This window comes from Artibeus jamaicensis, unplaced genomic scaffold (genome assembly GCF_021234435.1).
Source record: "Artibeus jamaicensis isolate MK-2021 breed Jamaican fruit bat unplaced genomic scaffold, CSHL_Jam_final contig_793, whole genome shotgun sequence".
In the NCBI taxonomy this organism is placed as follows: Eukaryota; Metazoa; Chordata; class Mammalia; order Chiroptera; family Phyllostomidae; genus Artibeus; species Artibeus jamaicensis.
Genome location: NW_026521975.1, coordinates 11,958,816 through 11,986,131, shown reverse-complemented (window position 1 = coordinate 11,986,131; position 27,316 = coordinate 11,958,816). Strand labels below are relative to the sequence as shown.

Genomic DNA, 27,316 nt, shown 5'->3' with positions numbered 1-27,316 from the left:
CAATTAAGAAAATACAGGGTAGGCAAAAGTAGGTTGACAGTTGTTGGAAAGTAATACAGTAATTAATCAATAATAGTACAAGAACAAACTGCATTTCGCCTACTCAAAGCTATAAACCTACTTGCGCCCACCCCGGTATATTGAATAGGGGTCAAGTTTCTCACTGCTGGAGAAGGGAGTTACAACTAAGGAAAGAGAAGAGAAGAATAAATACTGGGGTGATGAATTGGAATTAGAGATATCAGTTTAAGTGTACAGTTTCTAATACATATAGAATGATAGAGAGCTAAATAAATAGGGATGTGTGTATTTATATCATATTTCTTTTCTCTGTCTGCATAGAGGGTCCATCTGTAAGACACACCAGTAGAGCAATAAACATACCTAGCACTTTTCTAACTTCCAAATTACCATGAAAATGATAGAAAAGATATTTTTTAAAGCACAAAGCCATAATTATAACTACAAAGGAGAAAAAAAAAAACAAGTGCTACCAGCAGATCAGACATTTGGAGAAATTCCTGTGAGTGGGCTTGGGGTGTGGGGAGAAGCAAAGGAGAGAGGAGCTGCCTTCCAAGGCGCCCAAGCAGCTCAGGCTCAGAGGCTGCGGGTCGGAGAAGTGGACGCAGACGAACGTTACTTTGAGCGATCTATCCTGCAGACGTGGCACCGAGAGAACAAAAGATGGGGAGGACGCTGTGACCAAGGGCCTGTGTGATTGCCAGGTGCCTACATTTTACATTGAAGTGCTAAAATATTAACTCTAAATAAAGTGTTAAAAGTTTAAAATGCAGCCCTGGCTGGTATAGCTCAGTGGATTGAGCACGGGCCTGCGAATCAAAAGATCCCGGTTCGATTCTCCGTCAGGGCACATGCCTGGGTTGCAGGCCAGTTCCCAGCAGGGGCCAGTTCCCAGCAGGGGATGCACCAGAAGCAACCATACATTGATATTTCTCTCCTTCTCTCCTTCCCTTCCCTTCTAAAGATAAATAAATAAATTAAAAAAAAAAGTTTAAAATGCATACTTAGTGCCTAGAGCAGCCATTCTCAAACTTTTTGGTCTCAAGACCCCTTTATGTTCTTAAAATTATTGAGGACTCCAAAGAGCTGTTGCTTATGTGTGTTACGCCTATTAATATTGAGTATTTTAGAAACTTAAAGGGAGATATTTTAAAATATATATTAATCATTTAAACATAGTAATAAACCCATCATCTATTAAAAACAAATGCCATATTTCCATGAAAAATAACTATTTTCCAAAACCAGCAAAAAAATAACTGTTTAGTAAAAACAGAGGCCTTACCACACATTTTGCGAATCTTTTCACCATCTGGCCTGATAGAAGACAACTGGATTCTTATATCCACTTCTGCATTTGATCTATTGCAAAATATTTTTTTGAAGTACAGGCAAAAAGATTGGCCTCACACACTTCCACAGGTAGAAAAGGAAGGAGTAATTTACTACCACTAATTCATATGTGAAAAAAAATTACCATTACACGAAGGATAACAGAATCGCCAAAAAAGGTTACATGGAGTGTGAGAAACAGCAGCAGCACGAGAACCGGGCGCACTAGAGGGAACACGAAGACCCTGCTGCTCCAACGACGAGACCGTGTTTTCTTCTCCACGAGTCCAAAATGTCGCCTGGTTGTTAATTTAGACACGTACACTCTGTTCACAGAGTTAAAAAATTTTTATAACCAACTATGGTGAACAGAAATGTTTATTATAATTGCAGAAAAATATAAATTTTATAAACCTTGACAAAGTAGAAATAATAATCCAACTAACAAAACATTAGAAAGGAAGTGAAAAAGAAGGAAGAAAGAGTAAATATGCCAATATCCTGTCTTCATTTCAGGAAGTACTAAGTGAACTGATAATAAATTGGTAATTTGGTCACAAAATTGAGGTATTAATATATTATTGAGTTATAACCATCACCTTGAGGGAAAACAAAACCCAGAAACCATTGGCAGTGACTGTCTCTCGGGAATGGGGGTGAAAAAGAAGGGGAAGAAGGCTTCTTGTTCCCGGCCATTCTCTGGTGTTTAACGTTTTTTACTGTGTGCATGGAGTACTTCTATAATAAAACAGTAACTTATTTTTATTTAAAAATATTTAAATGATCACATTTTTAGAAACATTTTAAAAATAGAATGCTGACCTAGCATTAGTAATCTGTTCCAAACTCAACCTCATTTAAGCAGTGGATGAATTCACGAAAAGGTGTCTGTGATTTAAATCACATTTAAAATGTGTTACATAACCAGATAATGATAGAGAAGCCCTTTGTAAAATTAATGTCTGCCATTAAAATTTGCGTATCTTTTTTTAAATTAGAATTTGCTTTGGGTTTTTGCTGTTCTTTACTAATAATTGCCTAAAATAAAAAGGGAAAGTTACTCAAAATGAGTCATGGCTTTCTAAGTTAAATTCTATCAACCCTGGGATTCACATAAGACTGAAGTTATCATGTGGATCAGACATAACTATTTCTGGTGTAGTGAGTGTTGCTAGGCCACCACTGCCTCAAGTTCATCAGTTAGCACCTGAACTCTCTAACTGCTGACCAAAGCGAGTGTGATTTACAAGCGAGTGTGATTTACAAGCTACCTGGAGACTAAGATAAGAACACTAGGTTTTTTTACACAGAAGGTTTTTACTCTATATCTTTTACTCTTTCTTTATGCCTGTCCATGTGAGGAAGCAAACACTCAAACACCAAAATAAAACAAAGGAATTGTAAATAGGACCTTTCTCTGGAGGCTGGAAACTGCTGAGCATTATCCTACTAGAAACGCATCGAAGTGTGAATAAGTGCTGCCTCCAAGGACTTTTCATGCCAACTTGTTCTAAAGCACACCGCAACAGTCTTTTGATTCAGGTTTTAAACTCAGAAGGAAAAAAACACAATTTTAAGAATCATATTAGATCCTGGAAGATGGCGACAGAGTAGGAGGGAGCAGATTCCACTTCCCCCTACACACGGGAGAAAAACCTGGAAGATCTACGAAGAAACAGAGCAAACAGCCAACAGTACCCCAGCATACATGAAAATAAGAGACCAAACATTGTATTGAACACTGAAAAACCAGACAGTAAGGAGACTGCTGCAGGACAATAAGGTTTCAGGGACCAGCACGGGGACCAGGGCGGCTGTAGCCCAAGGCCTGGTGCCCAGTGCCCAACACTGGTGCTGGGTCTACCTCAGACTCCTTGGGAGAGAGCCCGGTCAACTGCCTCCTCCCTCCCCTGCCAAGCAGAGTTTGAGCAGCAGCAGGAGAGACCTTTTTGCTTGAAGTTGCAGAGAGGGGAATAAGGACAAAGAGGCAAACACACAAGGGCCATGATCACCCACGGAATCTATGGTCACTGACTTGGGAGAGTTCAAAGTCCCACAGTGACATGTACTGATCCTGATAGTCACCGATCTGGCTGGAGAATTGGGCTGTACTGAGCAGCCGGCTTGAGTAGGAGAAATTTCTCAAAAAGTAAAACTGTTTGGGGGATTCTCCTGTAAGAGCCGCTGGGCCTACTCCCCACCCAGCTGGGCAGTGATCCTGAGGTTGCGTGGAAGGCCCTGCGTTCCCCCATTAGCACTGGGAAGGGTTCTCACCCAAACCCTCAGGACCAAGGCAGCCTGCACCCCAGCCCACAGCAATAACCCCCTGGGAAACAGCACTCTGAAGAAGACCTGGGTACCCCACATAAAGTGCCCTGGAGAGAAGCTAGTCTACCTCTTGGGAGAGGTTTGAAAGACTGGCGGAGTACACATCGGGAAGGGGAAAGGCCACACCAATCAATCGCCCCTCAGCCTACTGCAGCCAGCAAGACCATAAAAACCAGTTTGACCAGTTTGAAACCAACAAGAGGTGTTCTGTTTTTTTTTAAAGTAATCTTTTATTTTTTTAAGTAATCTTTTATTTTTTAATTTTTATTATTGTTTTATCTTTCAATACCTCTTTTCTCTCTTTCCTTCTTTTTTGTCTTATTCCACCTTCCTTTCTTTCTAATTTTATCTTTTCTTCCTTCCTTCTCCTGCCTTTTTTTTTTTAACCCACAAGTGAGACAAAAAACTTGGAACTGTGAAAGGACCAGAGTTGGACCCAAAGAGGGGTCATCCCAACAGTTGAGACAGTGAGACAAATTTCACTTTGCTATTGTAGAGAAACTACAAGTTACTGCATATTTGTATTATTATTTTTTTCATTATTCTTACATCTTTTATTTTAATAGTATTTTTGTACTCCTTTCTGTATAGTCTTCTTTCCTTGGCTCATTATATTGTATCATTTGACAGGTTTCCCCTTTTCTCTCTTCCATAGTGTACTGCTAATTTACTATCCTTCCCGTCACTGTGTTTCTTTAACACACTACTGAAAGTTCTACACTCCCTATTCATGTTATCCAGATCACATAGATTCTGTCATATGATTGTTGCTTGAATATTATTGTAAATAATAGCTGTTCCATACAATTGTAAATACTTCACAACACCCGTCCCAAATCTTAGCCCACTTTATAGTTTCCTGAACTCTATTACTGCACTGGTTAATTCTAGTCTCTCACGCACTACACCTATTTACTATCCTTTACTCTCACCTTACCTCAGAATCTGACCTCCCACAACCTCACTTCTTTCTGGATGCAACTCACAATCCTTCCCTCCCCAACAAGAGTCTTAACTTCTTTCCATCCTTTCTTAAAAGTGGTTAATTGAGTTGAAGATCACGGTTAACACTATACATAGTCAAAGGATCTCCTATCTCTTCTCTATTGCCTGCTACTGTAAATAGCATACTCTCCTGCTGTCTTAAACCATTTTGCCTTCCCCTCCAACGAATCACAACAAAAGAGTAGATGGAAATGGTGAACACCAGGATACCCACTGGAAGAGTAAACCCAGCAATAAAAGAACCACCAACAGATAACAACAGAAGAAGGTGAAGGAGAGAGTGGAAACCACACAAACCTCAATTTAGGACCTATCTGGAAATACAACTAAATACTGGAGAGACTATCAGTAAAAACAACTGAACAAGAGCAAAAGAGAATCCTCGAAACCCTGTATACACAGAAGAACTAGCTTCAACACAACCCGCCCTCACCAGCACAACAAATTACAAGAGGTGGTGGACAGAGTGACCATCAGTTAACCAGTTGGTGGGAAGGACCCACAAAAGAAAGACCCCAAAACAATCAAAACTCAAAGACAAACACAGAGCCAACTTAAAGGACAGCCCAAGACCAGTGAGCTCAGGAGATCAAGGAGACTACATCACTGAATCTCACAGGTATTCTATCACAGAAGTTCACGCCATAAACCCAGGGAGCCAGAACAGATCAATTTAAGAAGCTGAGGCTAGCAAGAAGAGTCTCACAAACAATGGGAAGACAAAGAAACAATCCCCAAATGAAAGGAAAGGAAGAAGCCTCAGAAAAAAAAATGCTAAATGAAATAGAAGCAAGTCAGCTATCAGATATTGAATTCAAAGCACTGGTTATCAGGAAGTTCAATGAGCTCACAATGATCTACCAGAAACTACAGGAGAACTACAATGAATGCACTGCAAACTATATCAACATGAAAAAGGAAATAGAAACTATCAATAATGGCCAAGAGGAAATGAAGAATACAATTTCTGAACTGAAGAACACAGTGGAAGGAATCAAAAGCAGGATCGATGAAGCAGAGGATAGGATCAGTGAGTTGGAGAACAAAGTAGAAAGCATCTCACAGAAAGAGCAAGAAAAGGAAAAGAGGCTCAGAAAGAATGAAGAGGGATTAAGAGAAATATAAGACTATATGAGATTTAATAATATCAGTATAATAGGGATACCAGAAGGAAAAGAAAAAGAGCAAGGGATAGAAAACCTGTTTGAAAAAGTAATGATGAAAAACTTCCCTAATTTGATGAGAGAAAAAGTGATGCAAATCCAGGAAATACAGAGAGTCCCAATGAAGAGGAACCCAAAGAGGCCCACTTCAACACACATCATAATTAAAATGGCAAAATTCCAAGACAACAAGAGAATCTTAAAGGCAGCAAGGGAAAAACAGGAAGTAACATATAAGGGAGACCCAATAAGGTTAGCTGCTGACTTCTCAATGGAAATGCTCCAAGCAAGAAGAGAATGGCAAGAAATATTCCAATATTCTCTGGTAATGAGAACCAGAGGCCTGCAACCAAGGCTATTTTACCCAGCAAGGCTCTCAATCAAGATAGAAGGCCAAATAAAGAGCTTCAAAGACAAAAGAAGTCTAAAAGAATACACCTCCACCAAACCATCTCTGTAAGAGATGCTAAAGGTACTTGCTCTAAGGAAAGGAAGGAAAAGAGAGAGACAGAGAGGAACACAGGTACAAAAATGGCAATGAACAAGGACCTATCAATAATAACCTTAAACGTAAATGGATTACATGCCCTAATCAAAAGACACAGAATAGCTGAATGGATAAGAAAGCATGACCCATACATATGCTGCCTACAAGAGACCCACCTCAGGAAAAAAGAATATCACAGACTAAAAGTGAATGGCTGGAAACAAATTTTCCAAGCAAATGGACAGGAAAAAAAAAAAAAGTCAGGGTAGCAATACTCATATCAGACAAAATATACTTCAAAACAAGGGCCATAAAAAGAGACTCAGGGAAATGGGAGGGAGGTGGGGAGCAAGGGGCAGGGGAGGCTGGGATGGGAAAAATAGACAAAAAACTGTACTTGAAAAATAACTAAATAAAATTAAAAAAAAATAAATAAAATAAAATATGATTAAAAAAAAAAAAAGAGACTCAGAAGGTCACTTCATAATACGCAAGGGAAGAATCCACCAAGAAGACATAAACATTGGAAATATATATGCACCCAACACAGAAGCACCCAAATATATAAAAAAATCTTAGAGGACTTCAAGAAAGCTATTGACAGCAACACAATTATACTGGAAATTTTAACACCCCACAGTTAAAAATGGACATATCTTCCAAACAAAATATCAACAAGATATTGTGGCATTGAACAACACCCTAGATGAAATGGACTTAACTGATACATATAGAGCCCTTCATCCCAAAGAAGCTAAATACACATTCTTTTCAAATGCACATGGGACATTTTCAAAGATAGACCACATGATAGGACACAAAACAAGCCTCAAAAAATTCAAGAAAATTGAAATCATACCAAGCATCTTCTATGACTACAAGGGACTGAAACTAGAAACCAACCCCCAGGGAAAAAAACCCAAAACACTCAAAATCATGGACATTGAATAGCATGCTATTAAACAATAAATGGGTCAAGAATGAAATTAGGGAAGAAATCAAAAAGTTTCCAGAAAGAAATGAAAATGAATTCACAACAACCCAAACTTATGGGACACAATGAAGGCAGTCCTGAGAGGAAAGTTCATAGTGATACAGGCCGACCTAAAAAAGATAGAAACATTCCAAACAAACAACCTAACTCTATGCCTACAAGAACTCAAGGAACAACAACAAACACAGACCAGAGCAAGTAAAAGGAAGGAAATAACCAAGATCAGAGCAGAATTAAATGACATACAGACTAAAAGCACAATTCTAAAGATCAATGAGTCCAGGAGCTGTTTTTTTGAAAAGATAAACAAAATCAATAAGCCTTTAAGCAGACTCATCAAGAAAAAAAGAAAGAGGACCCAAATAAACAATCAAAAACAAAAGAGGAAAGATTACATCTGACACCGCAGAAATACAAAGGATTGTAAGAAATTACTATGAAGAACTGTATGCCAAGAAATTTGAAAACCTAGGTGAAATGGACAAATTTCTAGAAAAATATAATATTCCAAAACTCAATGAAGAAGCAGCAGAAAACCTGAACAGACCAATAACAGCAGATGAAATTGAAGCAGTAATCAAAAAACTCCTGACACACAAGGTCCTGGACCAGATGGTTTCACAGAATTCTACAAAGCATTTAAGGAAGAGTTAACCCTTATCCTTCACAGACTATTCCAAAAAATCCAAAATGATGGAAGACTCCCAAACTCTTTTTATGAAGCCAGCATCATCCTAATCCCCAAACCAGATAAAGACACAGCAAAGAAAGAAAACTTCATGCCAATATTGCTGATGAACATAGATGCTAAAATCCTCAACAAAATATTGGCAAACTGCATCCAACAATACATTAAAAAGATGGTACACCATGACCAAGTGGAATTCAGCCCAGGGATGCAAGGATGGTTCAATATTCACAAATTAGTAAACGTAATACATCACATGAACAAAAGCAAAGACAAAAATCACATGATCATATCAATAGATGCAGAAAAAGCATTTCATAAGGTACAGCACCCATTTATGATAAAAACACTCAGCCAAGTGGGAATAGAGGGACCACTCCTCAACATAATAAAGGCCATATATGAGGGACCTACAGCTGACATCATACTCAATGGGCAAAAACTGAAAGCTTTTCCACTAAGATCAGGAACAAGACAAGGTTGTCCACTTTCACCACTTCTATTCAATATAGTATTGGAAGTTTTAGCCACAGTGATCAGGCAAGAAAAGGAAATAAAAGGCATCTAAATTGAAAAGGAGGAAACAAAACTGTCACTGTTTGCAGATGACATGATAGTGTATGTGGAAAATTCTATAGACTCCACCAAAAAACTGCTCGACCTAATAAATGAATTCGGCCAAACAGCGGGATACAAAGTCAATATCCAGAAATCGAAGGCATTTTTGTATACCAACAATGAAACAACAGAAGCAGCAATCAAGAAACAAATCCCATTTGATAGAGCAATAAGAAAAATAAAGTACCTAGGAATAAACCTAATCAAGGAGGTAAAAGACCTGTATGCAGAAAACTACACAACACTGAAGAAAGAAATCAAGGAAGACACAAACAAATGAAAACATATACCTGATCATGGGTTGGAAGAATTAACATCATCAAAATGTCCATACTACCCAAAGCAATTTACAGATTCAATGCAATACCTATTAAAGTACCAATGACATATTTCACAGATATTGAACAAACACTTCAAAAATTTATATGGAATCATAAATGACCCCAAATAGCAGCCGCAATTTTGAGAAAGAAGAGCAAAGTAGGAGGGATCACTGCACCTGATACCAAACTGTATTACAAGGCCACTGTAATCAAAACAGCCTGGTACTGGCATAAAAACGGGCACATAGACCAATGGAACAGAACAGAGAGGCCAAAAATAAACCCAAGTCTCTATAGTCAATTAATATTCAACAAAGGGGGCAGCAACATAAAATGGAGTAAAAATAGCCTCTTCAATAAATGGTGTTGGGAGAACTGCTACGTGCAAAAAAATGGAACTCAAGCACCAACTACACAATACACAAAAATAAATTCAAGGTGGATAAAAGACTTAAATATAAGCTGTGACACTATTAAAGTCCTAGAAGAGAACATTGGCAGGAAAATCTCAGATATTTCACACAGGAACATTCTTAGTGATATGCCTCTTAGAGCAAGGGACATAAAGAAAAGAATAAACAAATGGGAGCTCATCAAAATAAAAAGCTTCTGCACAGCTAAAGAAAACGGTATTAAAATAGACTTCCGCCAAGATGGAGGTATAGGTGGATGTGCCGTGCCTTCTCACACAACCAAGTTTAGGGACAACTAAATATGAGCATCAGAAAACACAACCAGAACACGGAAAACTGAACTTTTCGGAAGTCCGCTAACAACAAATTCTTCGGCCCGACCGGTAAGGGGCGAAACCGGCGTCTCGTGAGGGGTTGCACAGGACTCCGGTTGGACGGACCCAGGCGCGGAATCCAGACGTGCGAATCCAGGCGCACGGGTTCCAAACCCAGGATTGGACCTAGTGAGCGACCGAGCAACCCACCGGGTGAGCGTGAGCGACTGCTGAGGAGACAGTGGGGAGGCGGTGCTGCGTGTTGACTGCAGTTGCCTATCTGTGGGCGAGCGGACAGGCGAGGGAGTGGGCGCTTGGACCGGCCCGGCGGTCCCCGTGGCTTGGGGCAGTAGAGGGCGCCGCCATATCCCCGCTCTGACCACGCCCCCACGTACTGCGTCACAACCCAGCGACCTGGGAGTCCAAGGCGCCGCTTCTCACATTTAAAGGGCCAGAACAGACCAAAAATGTCGCAGGATGACCTCAAAGCCCCAGAGATAAATCTAAGCGACGAAGAAATAGCAAAACTCTCAGACGCACAGTTTAAAACACTGGTCATCAGGTTCCTAACAGATCTGGTTGATTATAGCCACAAATTAGAGAAACATATGAAGGCTAAACTAAGGGAAATGAATGGAATTCCACAGAAAACCCATAGAGATGAAAAGGAAACTGGGACTCAAATCAATGAAGTGGCCCAGAAGAAAGCAAATAATGGCCAAACAGAAAAGAGTCAAGGAGCAAGAATTCAAAGAAATGAGGAGAGTCTTAGGAACCTCCAGGACATCTTTAAACGCTCCAATATCCGAATTATAGGGGTACCAGAAGGGGGAAAGACACAACCACCAGTGGAAAAATTATTTGAACAAATAATAAAAGAAAATTTCCCCAATCTGGCAAAGGAAATAGACTTCCAAGAAATCCAAGAAGCCCAGAGAGTACCAAAAAAGTTGGACTCAAGAAGAAACACACCAAGGCATATCATAATTACATTAGCCAAAATTAAAATGAAGGAGAGAATCCTAGAAGCAGCAAGAGCTAAGGGGACAATCACCTACAAAGGAGTCCCCATCAGACTGTCAGCGGATTTCTCAAAAGAGACCTTACAGGCAAGAAGGGGCTGGAAAGAAATATTCCAAATCATGAAATCTAAAGACCTACAACCAAGATTGCTCTATCCAGCAAAACTTTCATTTAGAATGGAAGGACAGATAAGGTGCTTCTCAGATAAGATCAAATTCAAGGAGTTCATCATCACCAAGCCCTTATTATATGAAATGTTAAAGGGACTTATCTAAGAAAAAGAAGTTAAAGAAACATGAACAGTGAAAGGACAGCAAGCTCACAGTTATTAACAACCACACCTAAAATGAAAGCAAACTAAAAGGACAGCTAGATCAGGAGTGGAAACATAGAAATGAAGATCTCAAGGAGGGTTAGCAACAGGGGAGTGGGAGGAGGAGATGGGGGGAGAAGGTACAGAAAATAAGTAGCATAGACAGTAGATAGAAAATAGATGGGGGGGGCAAGAATAGCATGGGAAATATAGAACCTAAAGGACTTGAGACACATGGACATAAACTAAAGGGGGGGTAATGGTGGGGATGGGGGGGCAGGGTGGAGGGGAATGAAAGGAGGAATAGAACAACTGTAACAGCATAATCAATTTTAAAAAATAAATTAAAAAAAAATAAAAAAAAGAAAACGGTATTAAAATAAAAGAGAACCAACTGTATGGGAAAACATATTTGCCAATGATACTGCAGACAATGATTTAATCTCCAAAATATACAAAGAACATACACAACTCCACTCTAAGAAAATAAGCAACTCAATTAAAAAGTGGGCCAAGGGCTTGAACAGACAATTCTCCAAGGAGGACATACAGAGGATCCAGAGACACATGAAAAGATGCTCAATATTGCTAGCTATCAGAGAGATGCAAATTAAAACCACAATGAGATACCACTTTACACCAGTCAGAATGGCCATCATAAACAAAGCAAGAAACAACAAGTGTTAGAGAGGTTGTGGGGAAAAGGGGACCCTAATTCACTGTTGCTGGGATTTCAGACTGGTACAACCACTATGGAAAACAGCATGGAATTTCCTCGGAAAACTAGAAATGGATCTTGCCTTTTGACCCAGCAGTTCCACTGCTAGGATTATATTCTAAGAACCTTGAAACACCAATCCAAAAGAACCTATGCACCCCTATGTTCATAGCAGCACAAGTTACAACAGCCAACTTGTTGGAAGCAACTTACGTGCCCATCAGTAAATGAATGGATCCAAAAACTATGGTACATTTACACAATAAAATTCTATGCAGCAGAAAGAAAGGAGCTCCTACCCTTTGCAACAGCATGGATGGAACTGGAAAGCATTATGCTGAGTGAAATAAGCCAGGTAGTGAAAGACAAATACCATATGATCTCACCTTTAACGGGAACCTAAACAACAAAACAAACAAGCAAGCAAACTATAACCAAAGACACTGAAATGGCAAACAGGCTGACAGTGACCAGAGGGGAGAGGGGAGGGAATTTCAGGGTAAAAGGGGAAGGGTTTACAGAAACAAGTATAAAGGACACATGGACAAAAACTAAGGGGGGTGGAAATAGGAGGGAGGTGAGGAGAACTCATGGGGTGGGCTGGGATGGGAGTAAAAGACAGAAAACTGTACTTGAAAAACAATTAAAATAAATAATTTTTTAAAAATAATTATATTTGATAATGACTTAAGAGCAGAAAGAGCCATTGAACTGAAAGTATACTCACAAAAGTATATTTAAAAAAACTTATTATAAGACACTGTCCCCTGAGTATACAGTTATCTAGCATTTAAACTGTTACCTGGAAGAGATATATTTTGGTTGGAGAAAGTATAAAATGATGAAAAAAATAAACTAAAACTCAGTTATCCACCCTGATAGAAAGCCAGGGTGTTCAATTAGGCTGGACCAGGGGCTGAGCACCACCTAGTGGACCCTTACTCAAATTACAAGAATAGTAGTACTTCAGAGTCATTAAGTTCTCTTTGCAAACCCCAGCAAGTAAATCATGGCAAGGACTGTATTTTTTCTATATCTGGCCATGGATGAAATGTATCCTATGGCAGTAAGAAGTTTTCAAGTCACCTAAGTGATTCACTCAGATAGGTTGAATGTATTAATCATATTTTTGTTTTTTATCTTATTATAACATTTAAAAAATCTTGCTAGCTAAGGAGTTGACCCTCTTGGGGTTAATCAATTCTTAGTGGTAGCAAAGGGCTGACCAGGAGCATCTCTTTCATATGCAAACCAACCAGTTCCAAATCTATATCCCAAATCACCCCCTTTACGTAACTCTCACACACCAAGGCAGTATTTACCCTGCCCTAACTTGTCTCAGGGCCATGTACTAGGCAACTGGAAACCACCTCTTTAGCTTAAGACCTGCTGGACCTATTCACACTAGTAGACCTGAAACTGCCCTGCCCTGTGTTTCCCATGGAAAGTCCAGTAAAGGCTCTTCCTCTCACTCCTGCTTCGGCCCCTGACCAGAACTTGATGCTGCCCCTCTGGCCCTGTGTGCACAGCACTCCCTTCTTCTCTCCGGAAATGTAAGTAGGAAATGCTTTTCATGCCATTGACTTCTCCATGTCACTACTGTCACCTCTATAAATGTATATCCTCGGGCACGAATGAGACTGAATCCCATCTAATTCATTTCAGTGAAGAATCACTTTCCTTCCAGGTTCTAGGACACCTTCATCCAGAAAAATGTCTCCGCCAACTTTTTACAAATGTGAAGCTTTTTTGGACCAGTTGCCATGTTCATGGTTGACCTCCTAGGTTAATTAACAAACAGATGCGAAATGGAAAGGGGAAGGACAAAAACAAACAGCAGAAAAGGGTGACAGTGCCCACGTGAAAGCCTCAGACTCAACTCAATCCTGAGAACGATGTCTGTCCCCTCTCCTCTCCCACATTCCAGGGCCACGGGCTTCTTTCCTTCTGCTGCCTCCGAAAGCTGCCACTAGTGAGTTTTACAGTGAAATTAAGAGCTTAAACTTCAAGACCTTTCAGTTGCATTGGGTTCCTCCCAGAGATTATACTTAATTTTGTATTTGTAGTTTTTACTAAAGATGATCCATAAAAATCATATAAGCTTCATGCTCTACAAAAACTTGGCAGGCGAGAGAACTCATGGCTCCAGAAAACCCAGATGTGAGCCCTTCTCTTCCCCCAACCATTCTGGGTCCCGGTTTCCTTATCTGTAAAAGGGCTGGCTGACGAGACAGTCTGGTCTTAAGTTCCCTTTTCTCCTCAGGTGCATTCACTTCTCTGCATACTAATAAAGCAATATGCTTTTACCTTGCATGTGGCTGCTAAGGCTTGCTTTGCATATTGGCTTTTTAAGGATGCTAAAACAGGCCTGGAAAATACATAGAAAAAACAAGTTGGTTCTTAACTGTATGCTGGCTAAGGAGGATGCAGAAAATAAGAGCAAAGCTTTTGCAATGAAGCCTGACACCAGTGCTGAAATTTTCATCCAATCACCTACAGATTGGACGCATTAAGACCAACCCAGAGCTGTTTGGGTTAGCCTGGCTCTGCCACTGTTTGCATGTGTCTTTGGGCAACTCACTCAACATCTCTGGGCTTGTTTCTTGATGTGGTAAGCAAGGGGACTGGGCTAGAGGAGCTCTAAGGACCCATGTCTCTAAACATGTTCATTTCCATCTGCCTCTCTTTCCCATGTGACTTGACCAGACTCTTACCCTCACCAAGCTAACGTAGGTAAAGTCACTGAACTGAGCAGGAGACAACAGAGGCATCAGAGGAGGAGAAGACAGGACATCGGGCAATGCTAGGCACAGGGTGGAAGTGGGTCGCACCCTGAAAGCCAATCTGGACACACCTCCTCCCACACCTGGCCCAGATACCATGGCTCTAATGGGAACCCACTTTCTGGTGCTGAACTGTTTTTGTACTGTGATTAGCTGAGACCAATCAGATGTCACCCCACAGGCTTCCTAGAAAAGAGTCCTCATTCATTCATAAACCTGCTTCAGCTGGAGCTCAAGTCTCTGGAGGGAAGCTGGATGTAGAGGAAAGAATACAACGAGCCACTCATGCTCGCTAATCTGCAGTTTCTGGTGCCTTGTTCTCATGCCTTAGCATGACACAGATTCTCTTTAAGTTTCTCTGAACACCAGCCTACTCTGGGACAAGGAAGACAAAAGCTTCAGAATAGTTGGAGGTATTCCTTATTCCACAATAATTAAGAAATATCCGTTTTAATATTTCTAGTAGTAGCTGGAGATCCTGGCAAGAACAGGCACTCAGAAAATAAGATGAGCCCTGGCTGGTGTGGCCCAGTTGGTTGGACCATCATCCTGTAAAACACAAGTTCTTGGTTTCAATTCCCAATCAGGACACATGCTCAGGTTGCATGTTTGGGCCCCGGTCGGGGAAGTGCAAGAGGCGAACAGTGGATGTTTCTCTCTCGCATCAATATTTCTCTCTCCCTCTCTCTCTCTATGAAATCAATAAGCATGTTCTTGGGTGAGCAAATAAACAAACAAACAAATAAATAAATAAGCAAGCCAGCGAGCTGAGCTGAATTTTCTCACCCATGCTCAAAGCACCTAATCCTGCAGACCCCCCTGCACCATGTCTAACTGAGACAGAGCACCTCCCTCAGTCTCAGGCGCCTCCCTGCTGCCAGCTTAATCTTCCTGACACACGGTCACAGTCCTCACCGTCCTCTCTGTCCAGTGACTGGCAGAGACAAGCATGGAGCCTAAGGCCATTAGCCCTTCACTGACTCCCCTCAGGCATCAGCTGCTCCTTCGCCTTCCAGCCCCACGTGCACAGACAGCCTGCCCCACTGGGCTGCGGTGCAGTAGCTGCTTCACCCAGTGGCTGATCAGGCGTTGTGCTGAGTGCGCACTCTGTGACAGACACTGGGCCAGGTCTTTCTGCATATGGCATAAAAACCCCGGCAATCAGGTTCCCTCAAACCTTCTCGCAGTTGTGAAAACAGACTGGGAGCCCTTGAGTGACTTGTCCAAGGGCCCAGCACACGTAGGCACAGTCAGAATTTGGAATCCACGTTCCCAGGTTCAAGCCCACTGCCAAACCAACCAAGTATCAGTAAAGTACCTGAGGACAGAGGCTGCTGGAGAGAGATTCATACTCGCCACAAGTTCAGTAGGTCCTCAAACACACACGTGCGCACACGCACACATTTCTAAACTACTCTGGACTCATCTAGACCAAGAAAGTATCCCAGCCTCCTCAACAGACTGCCGACCCAGCAGGTTGTCCTGGACAACGTCCCACATTCTGGGTCTGGCCACTGGAACCCTCTGGATTTGGGACTCCTGTCGTAGGTCTTCTACTTGAATTTGCTGTGCTGAGTCATTCGTTTATTTGCCACCTGAACCTTCTGATCATTTATATTACTACCTCATACGTGGACCAAATACATACTCCCCACCTTAGTTTTATTATTAACCAGCATTTACTGAAGACTTACTGTTAAACAAGCACTACACTAAATATTTACATGGATTATCTCTTTTAATCTTTGTAATCTCTACTGTGGGTTCTATTACCGTAGCCATTTTATAGGTGAGGAAGCTTACTTAGTGAGTAAGTAGCCCAAGGTCACAAAGGGTTAGAGTTAGTACTTGAACTTGGGCAGCACATGCACACTCGGCCATCACACCATGAACCCTCGGACCTACCAGCCTCTTCCCAGTTGGTCCACTTATTACTGACCAACACACACACACACACACACACACACACACACACACTGGTCCTGAGAGTAGTAAAGCCAAACCAAGAATCCATTCGTTCACTTCTTCACCTGACTCACAAGCATCCTCCCTGTGGCCAAATTTCCCGAGAACTACTTTTCTGTCACAGTGACCAAGAAAAGAGCAGACCTGGGTTGATGGGGTTAGCACAACACCCACCGCGTCTCTTTTCGCTGGGCACTGCCTTCTAATCCCATGTTCGTCAGGCCCCAAAGCTCTTTAGGAGAACTCCTGACTCCCAAGACTGGAGTAAAGCTAGACAAAGGCTCATGAGACTGCTCGCTTCAGCAGCACATGCACTAAAACTGGAACGACACAGAGAAGATCGGTATGGCCCCCGCACAAGGAGGACACGCAAATTCGTGAAGCGTTCATATTTTTATGGAACTGGAGAGCATTATGCTAAGTGAAACAAGCCAGGTGGGGAAAGACAAATACCATATGATCTCACCTATAAGAGGAAACCAGTGAACAAAACAAACAAATGAGCAAAATGGAACGAGAGACTTTGAAATAAAGAACAAGCTGTTAGTGACCAGAGGGGAGGGGAGACGGGGATGATGGGAAAAGAAGGGGAAGGGTCTAGTCAAGGAACATGTATAACGGACCTGTGGACATGAACTACAGGGTGGGGATTGACTTGGGGGAGGGTAGGCGGGGCAGGGGAGAGCAAGGAGGAAAAAAATGGGACAACTGTAACTGAACTACAAAAACACATACATCCATGCATAAATAAATAAGTAAATAAATAAATAGTTCTAAGTTTGATGAAAAGTTCATGGCCATTGGCATGTGAAAGTGGGAGGCAGTGTTCAAAGCTCTTTCTGGCTACAAGGCTGGTTGGCAATATTACATAATATAGTATATATATAGTCTACCTCCTCAAGATTCCCAAATCTTTTTCTAATATTGTACTTAAATTTTTTAAAAAACACATTCAATAGAAAAAAAAGATTCACGCAAAATTCCCGGAGGACCAGCCACTCCCCGAGTTCAGCTGCAAACATGTCAGCTGCCCCCCTTGCTCTCAGGTCCCCTCACAGGCCCCAGGCTTGCCCTCTTGGTGGCTGTATCCACACCGGCAAAAGGCAGGAGTCATAGAACAGATTAAAGCTTAGATTGGGGTTCCGAATGCCTCGGTTCTTCATCTGTCCCACCAAAGTAGTCCTGTCTACTTCAGAATATTGTTGTGAAGATGAAATGAGGGAATGCATATTAAACTCAGTACATAATTACCCACCAATTGGTAGTTACTAACGTTTTCTTACCCTCTCAGCCTGGGACGTGATTCTCAACTCCACCATTTGTTCTACGTCCACCGATACTGCAAATGGCGCTGCCCCAGTCCCTAGCCAGGCAAGTCCAGTCACGTAGAACCAACACTGACTGAGTATCTTCTATATGCTGAGCACTCGGAGCCCATAGTGAGGGCACAAGAATGAATAAGACATGACCCTGAACTTACAGAGCTCACATTCTTAAGGGAGATAGCAGGGAAACAGCTCATTTCAGTGCCACATGGTAAGTGTACTGACAGGGGCTGCTAAGGGAGCAGGGGCCGTCAGCGAGACCTGAGGGCTTTGGGCACCGAGAGAAGGAGCTGGAAGTGAACTGTGAAGGCAGTGAAACAGTGGGAAGGCGTCAAGCACAGGAGTCTCATGCACAAACTTATGCTTTAGAAAAAGACCACTTTAACCCTGGCTGGGGTAGCTCAGTGGATTGATCATGGGCTGTCAACCAAAGGGTCACCAGTTCGATTCCTAATCAGGGTACTTGCCTGGGTTGTGGGCCAGGTCCCCAGTAGGGGGCTAGTGAGAGGCAACCACACATTTGATGTTTCTCTCCCTCTCTTTCTCCTTCCCTTCCCCTCTCTAAAAATAAATAAATAAAACCTTAAAATAAATTTCAAAAAAAGATCACTTTAGTAGCAATGTGGAGAAAGAGCAGCAATGTGAAGAAAGAAGTTAGGAGGGTATGAATATTCCAGGCAAGAAATGGTACTTTGGATAAAGTACAGAGGAGACAGATAAAGAGGGATGGATTTCAAATGCGGCTAGACTGTGAACACCAAAGGCCTTGACATTGAACGCTGTTCAATCCCTCGATGTTTAGAGATTGAAGGGGAGGGAGAGGAAAACAGAGGCAACACTGAGGCATTTGCACCCACGACATTTTAAAAATCAAGTGTCTTAGGGCAGTTATGGCAATTTAACTTGCATCGTGGTTATCTGTTACTAATTGGTTTGCATAGTCAGCTAACACTTATTGTCCATTTAGACGCCTGGCACTGCTTTAGGTACTTGGAGGGTTCTGGTGACGAATGAATTTAGTGAGAAGTACCAGCAAAGACCGACCTAGGGGAGAGATATAAGCACAGGGCCTACGGAATGGTGAGCTTTGGCTGGAAGGTGGGACACAAAGAGGAACACGCTGGGGACTCGGGCTGAGCTGGACAGCACAGGGCGGAAGCCAAGGAGTCTGCGCACCAGGTGGTGGTCCTGGGGGCCACGGAAGGCTTTGAACAGGGCAGAAAGCCTCACACCTGAGCCTTAACATCTCAGAGATGAACCAAAAATGTCTTATTTGTTTCTCTTTTTGGAGTCCCTGGGTACAATGGCCTCATGTTTTCCATCCGAGTATCTTTTTCACACTTAACACAGAACCCATTATTTAGGAAGTAGTCCACGAATACATGTTAAGTGCATAAATACCATATCCAGTCTTACACACCCAAAGAAAATGTATGGGAAGTATCGTGGAAGACTGGGCTCCCAAAAAAAATGTAAGACCCCTGACAAATCAAGGTCTTTCTAAGGGTCCTCGGCCCCACCAAGAATGAGGCCACAGGCCTTGCCACCCGGGCATGAATGACTCTGGGCAAGAGCCCTGAAACATCTGTGAAGAGCCGTTCCACGTCTCCGGTCACTCATTTCTAAGCAGCCTGACTGCTCCCAGGGCCCTGTGTGAGGGGCAGGGTTACGCCCTGGGCCTGCAGGAGAGGGGGGCACTCCCCACCCACCTGCCATCATGCTGGTTTCTCACATGGACTCACATCCGTGAGGGAAGGGTACCCAGCCAGTCCAGATTCCCGCACCAACCCTGAGCCCCTCACCAGCCTCTGTCCCTTAGCCCAGGACCCCGAGTTTTAGACCTTGCTCTTGCTATTGGGTTGGACCTTGAGTTGATTCTCTCCCCTCTTGGGGGGCTCACTCCCCCTGTTTCAATCTCGGGAAATTTCTTGCACCTCACTGTGAAGTATGAGAGAAATCCAAGGGACAGTGAAAACCTCAAGGCTGGGTGGTTGTTAACCAACAGAGGAAGACACTGGAAACAAGTAGTTTCCTGATACATACTTAAGCACTTTATTTTTTATAAGGGATTAACTATTTCTGGGTAGAGCCTCTTCACTTCCATAGCTACAGAGAACATTTACTACACCTAGTGACCAACAGGAAGAAAATAAAGGAAAAAAAAAGAACTTGCAGATATCAGGGAACCCAGAAACTCATTTGACATCAGCATATATGAACTTTTCAGAAACAAACTTTGCTCCTCACATTGGTTTACTTCGATATTAAAAGTTCGTATTATCTGCATCCTCACTCTGTCCCTGGAAAACCTCCATGGCAGGGGTGGGGGTGAGAAGCGGAGACCAGGGTGAAAAATCCACTACAAATAACAGCAAAGAGAAGAGTCTACGCAGATGGTGAGGGGTGGCTATACTATTTTCTCAATTAAGCTGAAACACCAAAATAAGCTTCTGAGGTAATTACTTCTAGAATAGTGCACTGTAATATTTGCATTCGGTCTCCTGTTGGTGGTGGGTCCCGCCAGTCCCCCACACCTCCCAGGCCTACCTGCTGGGCTGCCTCATGGAAGAGTTCCTGCACCTGGGACATCTGGGCCAGGCTGGTGGAAATGGGGGTCCTGGTCGTCTGAGTGGGGAGACCCCTCTGGAAGGTAAACACCATCCTCAGTCAGGCTGGGTCCTCCTCCCTCCGTCCCTCCCAATCACTCATCCTTTCCCCGTCCTAGACAGACGGTGGCCTTGGCTGAGGAAGCAGCTTGGTTCCGCCTCATCTGCAAACTCGCTCCCTCCCTCTTCGGTTCCCAGATAGATCCCATTCACCCTTCAGAGGCTCCCTGTGCTTAAATGGTGCTGTCCCAAAGCCACGTCTGCATGTCCCCCCCCCCCCCCCCCCCCCCCGCACAGTGCTCTCCTTCTTCCCTGACCTCCTTCCTTTGGGGGAGCGAGAATGTGGGCCAACTGCCCAGTCCTTGAGCACACGGTTTCACAATCCTCTTGCAACCTCCGAACATCTTTTTTCGGGGCAAGGGCACCATCGCTCACTAGAGCGGGTCCCAGGTGGTGAGTGAATGTAGGACGCAGCTATGAGCGGAGTGGGAGAGGGATGGTCAGGAAGTTGTCTTGGGGGCCCCTCTGGAGCAGGGTCAGAGAGAGGCCGGGAGCGGGAGGGTGGGTAAGGACAGGATGACAGCATTGTGTTCAGTGCTCGGTTCTCATCAGAGGAGCAGCACCTCCCCCGTCACTGGATGCGGCGGTCCTTGGAGCAAGGACCTTGTTTGTGCCCGGCTCTGTGCGGCCCTCTCCCCAGCAGAGGGCTGGACCTGAGACGCGCTCCCGACCCTTCGGAAGGAGGAAGAAAAGGGAGATGACGGAATGGATGTGGGGTGGAGCTGGTGGTCATGTAAGAATGTGCCCCACGAAACTGGCTAGAGAACAGGAGGAAGAGAGGAAGCTCCCTGAGAAGTATTCAAAGCAGAAGAGTTGGGAGGTGGGAGGGGTCACTGTCCACTTCGAGAGCAGCTGGGGAGATTGCAGGGATTCTGGGGCGGCAGAGCCGAGTAGAGGGCGGAGGGCCCCCGACGCAGACGGAGCGCTCATCCTCCCACGTGCCCTCTGCTGGTGCCCTTGGCCCACCGGAAAGGACCCCAAGATTTACTGAGGCTTGCTCTGGAGCCAGAGCCCAACATCCCTCGCATCTCGGCCAGCGCACGCCCACTGCGCGAATCCGGAGCAGCCCGCTCCCCCTCACAGCCCCGTACCAAGCTGTGGGCCTGCTGGAGGCGCACGTGTCCGATGCCCGCGTGCAAGCACCCAGGTGACTGGGGAGGCGGGCCGGTGGGTGTCCCTGAGCAGGGGCAAATGTGACCCACGCCTGGTCCCCTTACAACGGGACAGAGCTCCTCCGGGAAGAGGAGCCGCCCCCAGACCACCCTGGGCGCTCCCCACCGGCCAGAGTAAGCCCTCACCTGCTCCCAGGACAGTGAGCTCCCGGCGCGGTGCCCGCCCTGTCCCCGCCCCTCCCCTCTGCCACGTGGCCGACCAGGTGTCCCTGTGCGGGTCCCAGCTGTCCCGCTGGCAAGGCGGTCCTGCCCCAGATTGGGGACCTCAGTGACGCCCGCACCCACGAGTCTGGGTCCAGGTGGAGAAGGAGGCGGCAGCAGAGCCTCCTCCGCAAGAGCTGCCCCGGGTGCACACCTGCCACCGCCCAGGAGGACTCTGCACTCGCAGGCAGCGCTGCCTGGCCCAGAAGAAGGGGCTGGAATCTTGAATCGGGTTTGGGGTGCGGGGGTCTGGGGGGCAGTGGTAAGGGGAGGACAGTCTGCCAACCTCCAGACTTGTCTCAACCAGCCGCTGCTGCTACTGCCCTCGACCACTAGGTTCAACACCAGCTGAGGTGCGCAGCCCAGGATTAGGGGGCCGGGCGCATGCCTACTCCCTGAAGTTGCGTTTTAGGAATTGCAATCTAAGCCTGCACCCGGGAGTGAAAACGCCTGCGGAGCAGGGAAAGCCCACGGCTCCCACGCTGGCCCCGAGGCCTCCTGGCAGGTGCAGAAGCACCCCTACAGGAGCCTGAGGCTGCGCATCCCGAAGTGCACTGGCCATGCGACCAGGTGACCCCCGGATTCTCGGGAAGTGGGATTCGCTTTGCCAGGGAAGTGCCCTCAGGCATGCCGAGGTGTGGGGAGGAAGTTATCCTCACCGCCTGCAACGCCACTTAGAACCGCCTCTGGGGACTGGGGGTGAAGTCAAGTCCCAGGGCCCCAGTTTGCAGGGGGGAAAAAAGCTAACACAGAGAGATTAAATTATCTCCATCTCCAATCTGGCACATTTCCTAAACCTAAATAACTTGCTAGGCTTCCATGAAATAGGAGGGCAGCTGGGAGTACTTCCCACGCTCCCACAAGCCTTTGTGTGAAAATCTCTAAAAACTGAGGTTTTTATTTTAAGAACAAAAAAGAAGGCAAAGCCATGGGAACACTGACAGACCCCCAACCTCTCTTGCTGCAACAAAGAGGGATCTTTTTGTTTGGTTTTTGGTCTTTGGGTGTGGAAAGATATGAAACACAAAATGTGCCATTTTAACCAATTTTAAATGTACAAATCAGGAGCATTGATTACATTCAGCGTGTTGTGCAACCGTCACGGACACCTGTTCCCAAAACCCTCTCCTCACCTCAAACAGAATCTCTCCCCGACTAGGCTACTCCGACTCCTGCTGCTCCCAGCCCAGGGCGGCCTCCACCCTTCTCTGAGGTATTTCATAGTAAGTGGAATCCAACAGCACCCGCCCCTTTCTGTCTGGCTTCTTTCACTTAGCGTAATGTCCTCAAGGCTCATCCATGTGGTAGAATGGATGGCAGCTCCATTTCCAGCAAAGAAGTGTTCAATACCCCATCTCTGCACGAGAGAACAACCCTGTAGAACACACTCCAGGTTAGCCCTCTGTGCACAAAGGGTGGGTAGGTGGGCAGGACACCATGATAACACTGGACCCCGTACCCTATGTCCAAATAGTACATCTATGTGATCAATATAGTCACTTTTGCTGTTCACTTTGGAGTCACTTTGTGTTTTGTTTGGGTTTATTTTGCCCAAGCTGGTGTCCTATTTGCTGTCACCTTCTGATGAGCCTCCCTCTGAGGGTCTGTGTGAACTTGGAAGAGTCCACACTCAATTCCACACCAGCCTGAGCTCAAAACATTAGAAAAGGGAGTTCTCCCCTCTGTCCATAAACACCGTGTTTCTGTCACTCATCATTTTCTAAATGAGAAGTTCTGTTCAAAGCTTATAAACATCTTCTAAACCTAAGGACAAATGTGGGTGGTTTTTTTTTTTTTCTGTTCTTCATGTGGAGGTTAGAGAAACCTGCCCATCTGCAAAGAAAAAAGTATACCCTGCTTATTATAGATTTATCTTATAACAATAATACTAACCTTAAAAAAACACTCGTTTTGAAAAATATTATCCTGCATATTACTTGAAGAGAACAATTCTATTTTTAGGATATGACCTTACATGACCTAGTATAAGAATGTTTATTGTATCATTAATTTTTAATAGTTTTGAAAAATTAGAACAAACCTAAATGTCCATTAATAGAAGACTGATAAAATAGGTTACGGCATAGCCATATGACAGCCAGCGTTAGGAAGAACTAGGTGTTTTTGTACACACTGTCATGAAACTCTGTTCATCACATAGAGGTAAAAACAGCAAGTTTCTGAATAATGTGTATAGTTTATTTTGTTAACAGTAGTGTGTATCCCTGGCGGGTGTGGCTCAGTGGATTGAGCACTGGCCTGGGAACCAAAAGGTCAATGGTTTGATTCCCTGTCAGGGCACATGCCTGGGTTGCAGGCCAGGTCTCAGGTTGGGGGCAGGCGTGCGAGAGACAATCAGTTGATGTCTGTCTCCCTCGCTTTCTCCCTCCCTTCCCTTCCCCTCTCTCCAAAAATAAATAAATAAAATCCTTTTTAAAAAAGTAGTGTTTTTATGTATAAGTAGATACACAAAGTAGATATATGTACCTAGTTTGTATGGAAAAATGCACATCAATCTGTTAATAGTGTTTATCTCCAGGTAGTAGAATTTATATAATGAGTAAAGTAGGAGAGGAAATCTGCATTGGTGTATAAATGCTGGATTTTAATTGAAATTTTTTTCTTACTAGGATCACATGTTACTTTTGGAATCTGGTTTTTAAAAAGTTAGATTAAAAAGAGAGACAGAGAGAGATTAAAGGACAATGTAAGGCAAATTGTATTTTCCGAAGACGGCCGCACTAACCCGTCCCATCCCATAAGCTCTTCTTGCATTATGACACTGACATTCCTCTGAAAGACAGGGTCTGTGCTCCCTCCCCTTGAGCCTGAACAGACCTTTGCAAAGGCCTCAACCCAGAGTAGACGTGGAAGACGCGACGCAGTGTGGCGTCCCAGGTTCAGTCATAAACGCAGCAGGGAGTTCATCTGGCTCCCTTACTCTCAGAGCATTTAGAATCCAGCCACTGTGTTGTGAGGAGGCCCAGGCCACACGGGCAGGTCACATATGCATGTTCCCACCAATAGCCAATGTCAACTGCCTGACTCGTGAGCAAAACAGAACTTCAGATCATTCCAGCTCCCAGTGTTAAAGGCTTCCTGCTGAGGTCCCAGACATTGTGGAGCAATGACAAGCTCCTCACTGGGCTCTGCCTGAATCCCTGACCACAGAACCTTGACCATAAATTAATGTTGTTCTTAAGCCAGTGATTTTCAACTGGCCTGCTGTGCAAGAGGCACCCTGGTGTGCCGCAAGAATTTTTAAAACACGCAGTATCTAACTATTTAGTTGGGGCACTGACCTCTTTTCCCTTAGGGTGTCAAATAAAAAATGACAACAGCCAACACAATAGCCATTTGGTGTGAATGAATCAAAATTTTACCCATCTTTTTCATTGGACCAGTAAAAAATAATGTATTTTTTGGTGTGCCATACCAAATTTGGTAATTTATGTGTACCATGAGATTAAAAAGGTTGAAACTTATTGTTTCAAGACAGTGAGTTTTGGGATACTTTGTTATTCAGCAACAGATAGCAAATACACAGTGCATCTAGCCAACGTAAAAATAATTTTCCTTTAACAGTACTTTTACTTATTCATTGTTTGAATTCAATGTTATTGCAGCTCCATTATATTTAAACCAATCAAAATATTGATTGAGTTTCTTACACTCACCTTTTTCCTGTTCAGGAACAAGTCCAGTTCAAGGTGAAGTCCACAACAGTGAGATGGTTGGTTAGCTACAGTCAGAAGATCCCACAACCCTTTCCCTTCCAGTGGTTGGTCCTGGGACTTCCCTCCTGTGTGAAGACTGGAGAAGAAATCCTGTCTTTAAAAAGTTACTTCCTTCGTCAAATAGTCTGAACCCTGGGGAGGGATCAGAGCTTGGGAAAAGTTAGCAAAACTGAAAACAGCTTAAAAACATTAATTCATGGTGTAAAGAATATAAATATACAAAAACTCATCTCAGAGCCCCCTTCCTAAGACCAGAATCAGGAGAGCTGCGGAGCTGTGTCAGCTAGTCTGCTGGTCCTCTCCTGGGCTGTACTTCACAGTCACCCGAGGGTGGGTTTCAGAAACACAAACACCCGGGTGTCGGGTGTGGCCTGGGCATCAATTTCTTTTTGTACCTCTCAGGTAATTCTAGAGTCAGCCAACGTTGAAACCACAGAATTTCTAGCTCAATAGTTATTTGGGGGTCGGGGAGGAGGGTTGGTCCTTCTGTAAAATACCTGAGAGAGAGAGAGAGCACACCCTGTTTGGGGGGCATCTTCCTCCAGCTGTAATTGTCAATGACAATGAGCACTGGTAATATTTTAATACATACAGAGTGGAGCAAAATAGGTTTACAGTTGTTCATGTGAAGAATAATACAATGATTAATAAATAATAATACACAAATAAACTGTGTGTACTCACAACTGTAAACCGGCCTTTGCCACATTATGTGTATGTAATATTAAAATAAATATATTTTAATATATATTTTTAAATATATTTAGATATATTTTATTAGTCATGCTATTACAGTTGTTTCATTTTTTTGCCTCTTTATTCCCCTCCACCTTGTACCCCACCTCCCACCAGCATTCCCCCACCTTAGTTCATGCCTGTGGGTCATGCATATAAGTTCTTCCACTTCTGTGATTCCTGTACCATTCTTAACCTCCCCTTTCCTACCTACCATTTATGTTTCTTATTCTCTGTACCTTTATCCCATTCTCCCCACTCACTCCCTCCCCTCTGATAACCCTCCATGTGATCTCCACTTCTGTGAATCTGTTTCTGTTCTAGCTGTTTGCTTAGTTTTTTTTTTTTTAGGTTCCATTGTTGACAGTTGTGAGTTTGTCATCCTTTTACTGTTCATATTTTTTATCTTATTTTTCTTAGATAAGTCCCTTTAACATTTCATATAATAAGGGCTGGGTGATGATGACCTCCTTGAACTTGACCTTGTCTGGGAAGCACTTTATCTGCTCTTCCTTTCTAAATGAGAGTTTCGCTGTATAGAGTGATCTTGGTTGTAGGTCCTTGCCTTTCATGACTTGGAATACTTCTTTCCAGCCCCTCTTTTTCTTTTTAATTTAATTTAATTTTTTTTTAATTTTTAAAAATATTTTATTTATTTATCTTTAGAGAGGAAGGGTAGGAGAGAGGGAGAGAAATATCAATGTAGGGTTGCCTCTCATGAGTCTCCTGCTGGAAACTGGCCTGCAACCCAGGCATGTGCCCCAACTGGGAATCAAACCACAAATGTGTGGTTTGCAGGCCCACGCTCAATCCACTGAGCTACACCAGCCAGGGCTCAGCCCCTTCTTGTTTGCAAGGTTTCTTTGGAAAAATCAGCTGGTATCCTTACAGAAACTCCTTTGGAGGTAACTCTCTCTTTTTCTCTTGCTGCTTGTACAATTCTCTCCTATTTTTAATCTTGAGTAACTTAATTATGATGTATGTGCCTTGGT

At 43.7% G+C, this 27,316-nt stretch overlaps 1 protein-coding gene and 1 non-coding gene across 2 annotated transcripts in view; one reads left to right on the top strand and one right to left on the bottom strand.

Annotated features, from left to right (window-relative positions):
* SLC12A8 (solute carrier family 12 member 8) overlaps nt 1–20,474 on the bottom strand; it is a 157,154-nt gene extending 136,680 nt beyond the window's left edge. Inside the window, exon 1 of the mRNA XM_037132450.2 lies at nt 20,361–20,474. Within this exon, the coding sequence (XP_036988345.2) occupies nt 20,361–20,474 (114 nt within the window). The remainder of the gene's footprint in view (nt 1–20,360) is intronic.
* On the top strand, nt 16,779–16,885 carry LOC119039730 (U6 spliceosomal RNA). The gene has a single exon (XR_005080681.2). It is a non-coding gene; the product is annotated as a U6 spliceosomal RNA (small nuclear RNA).
* Nucleotides 20,475–27,316: the final 6,842 nt, after the last annotated feature.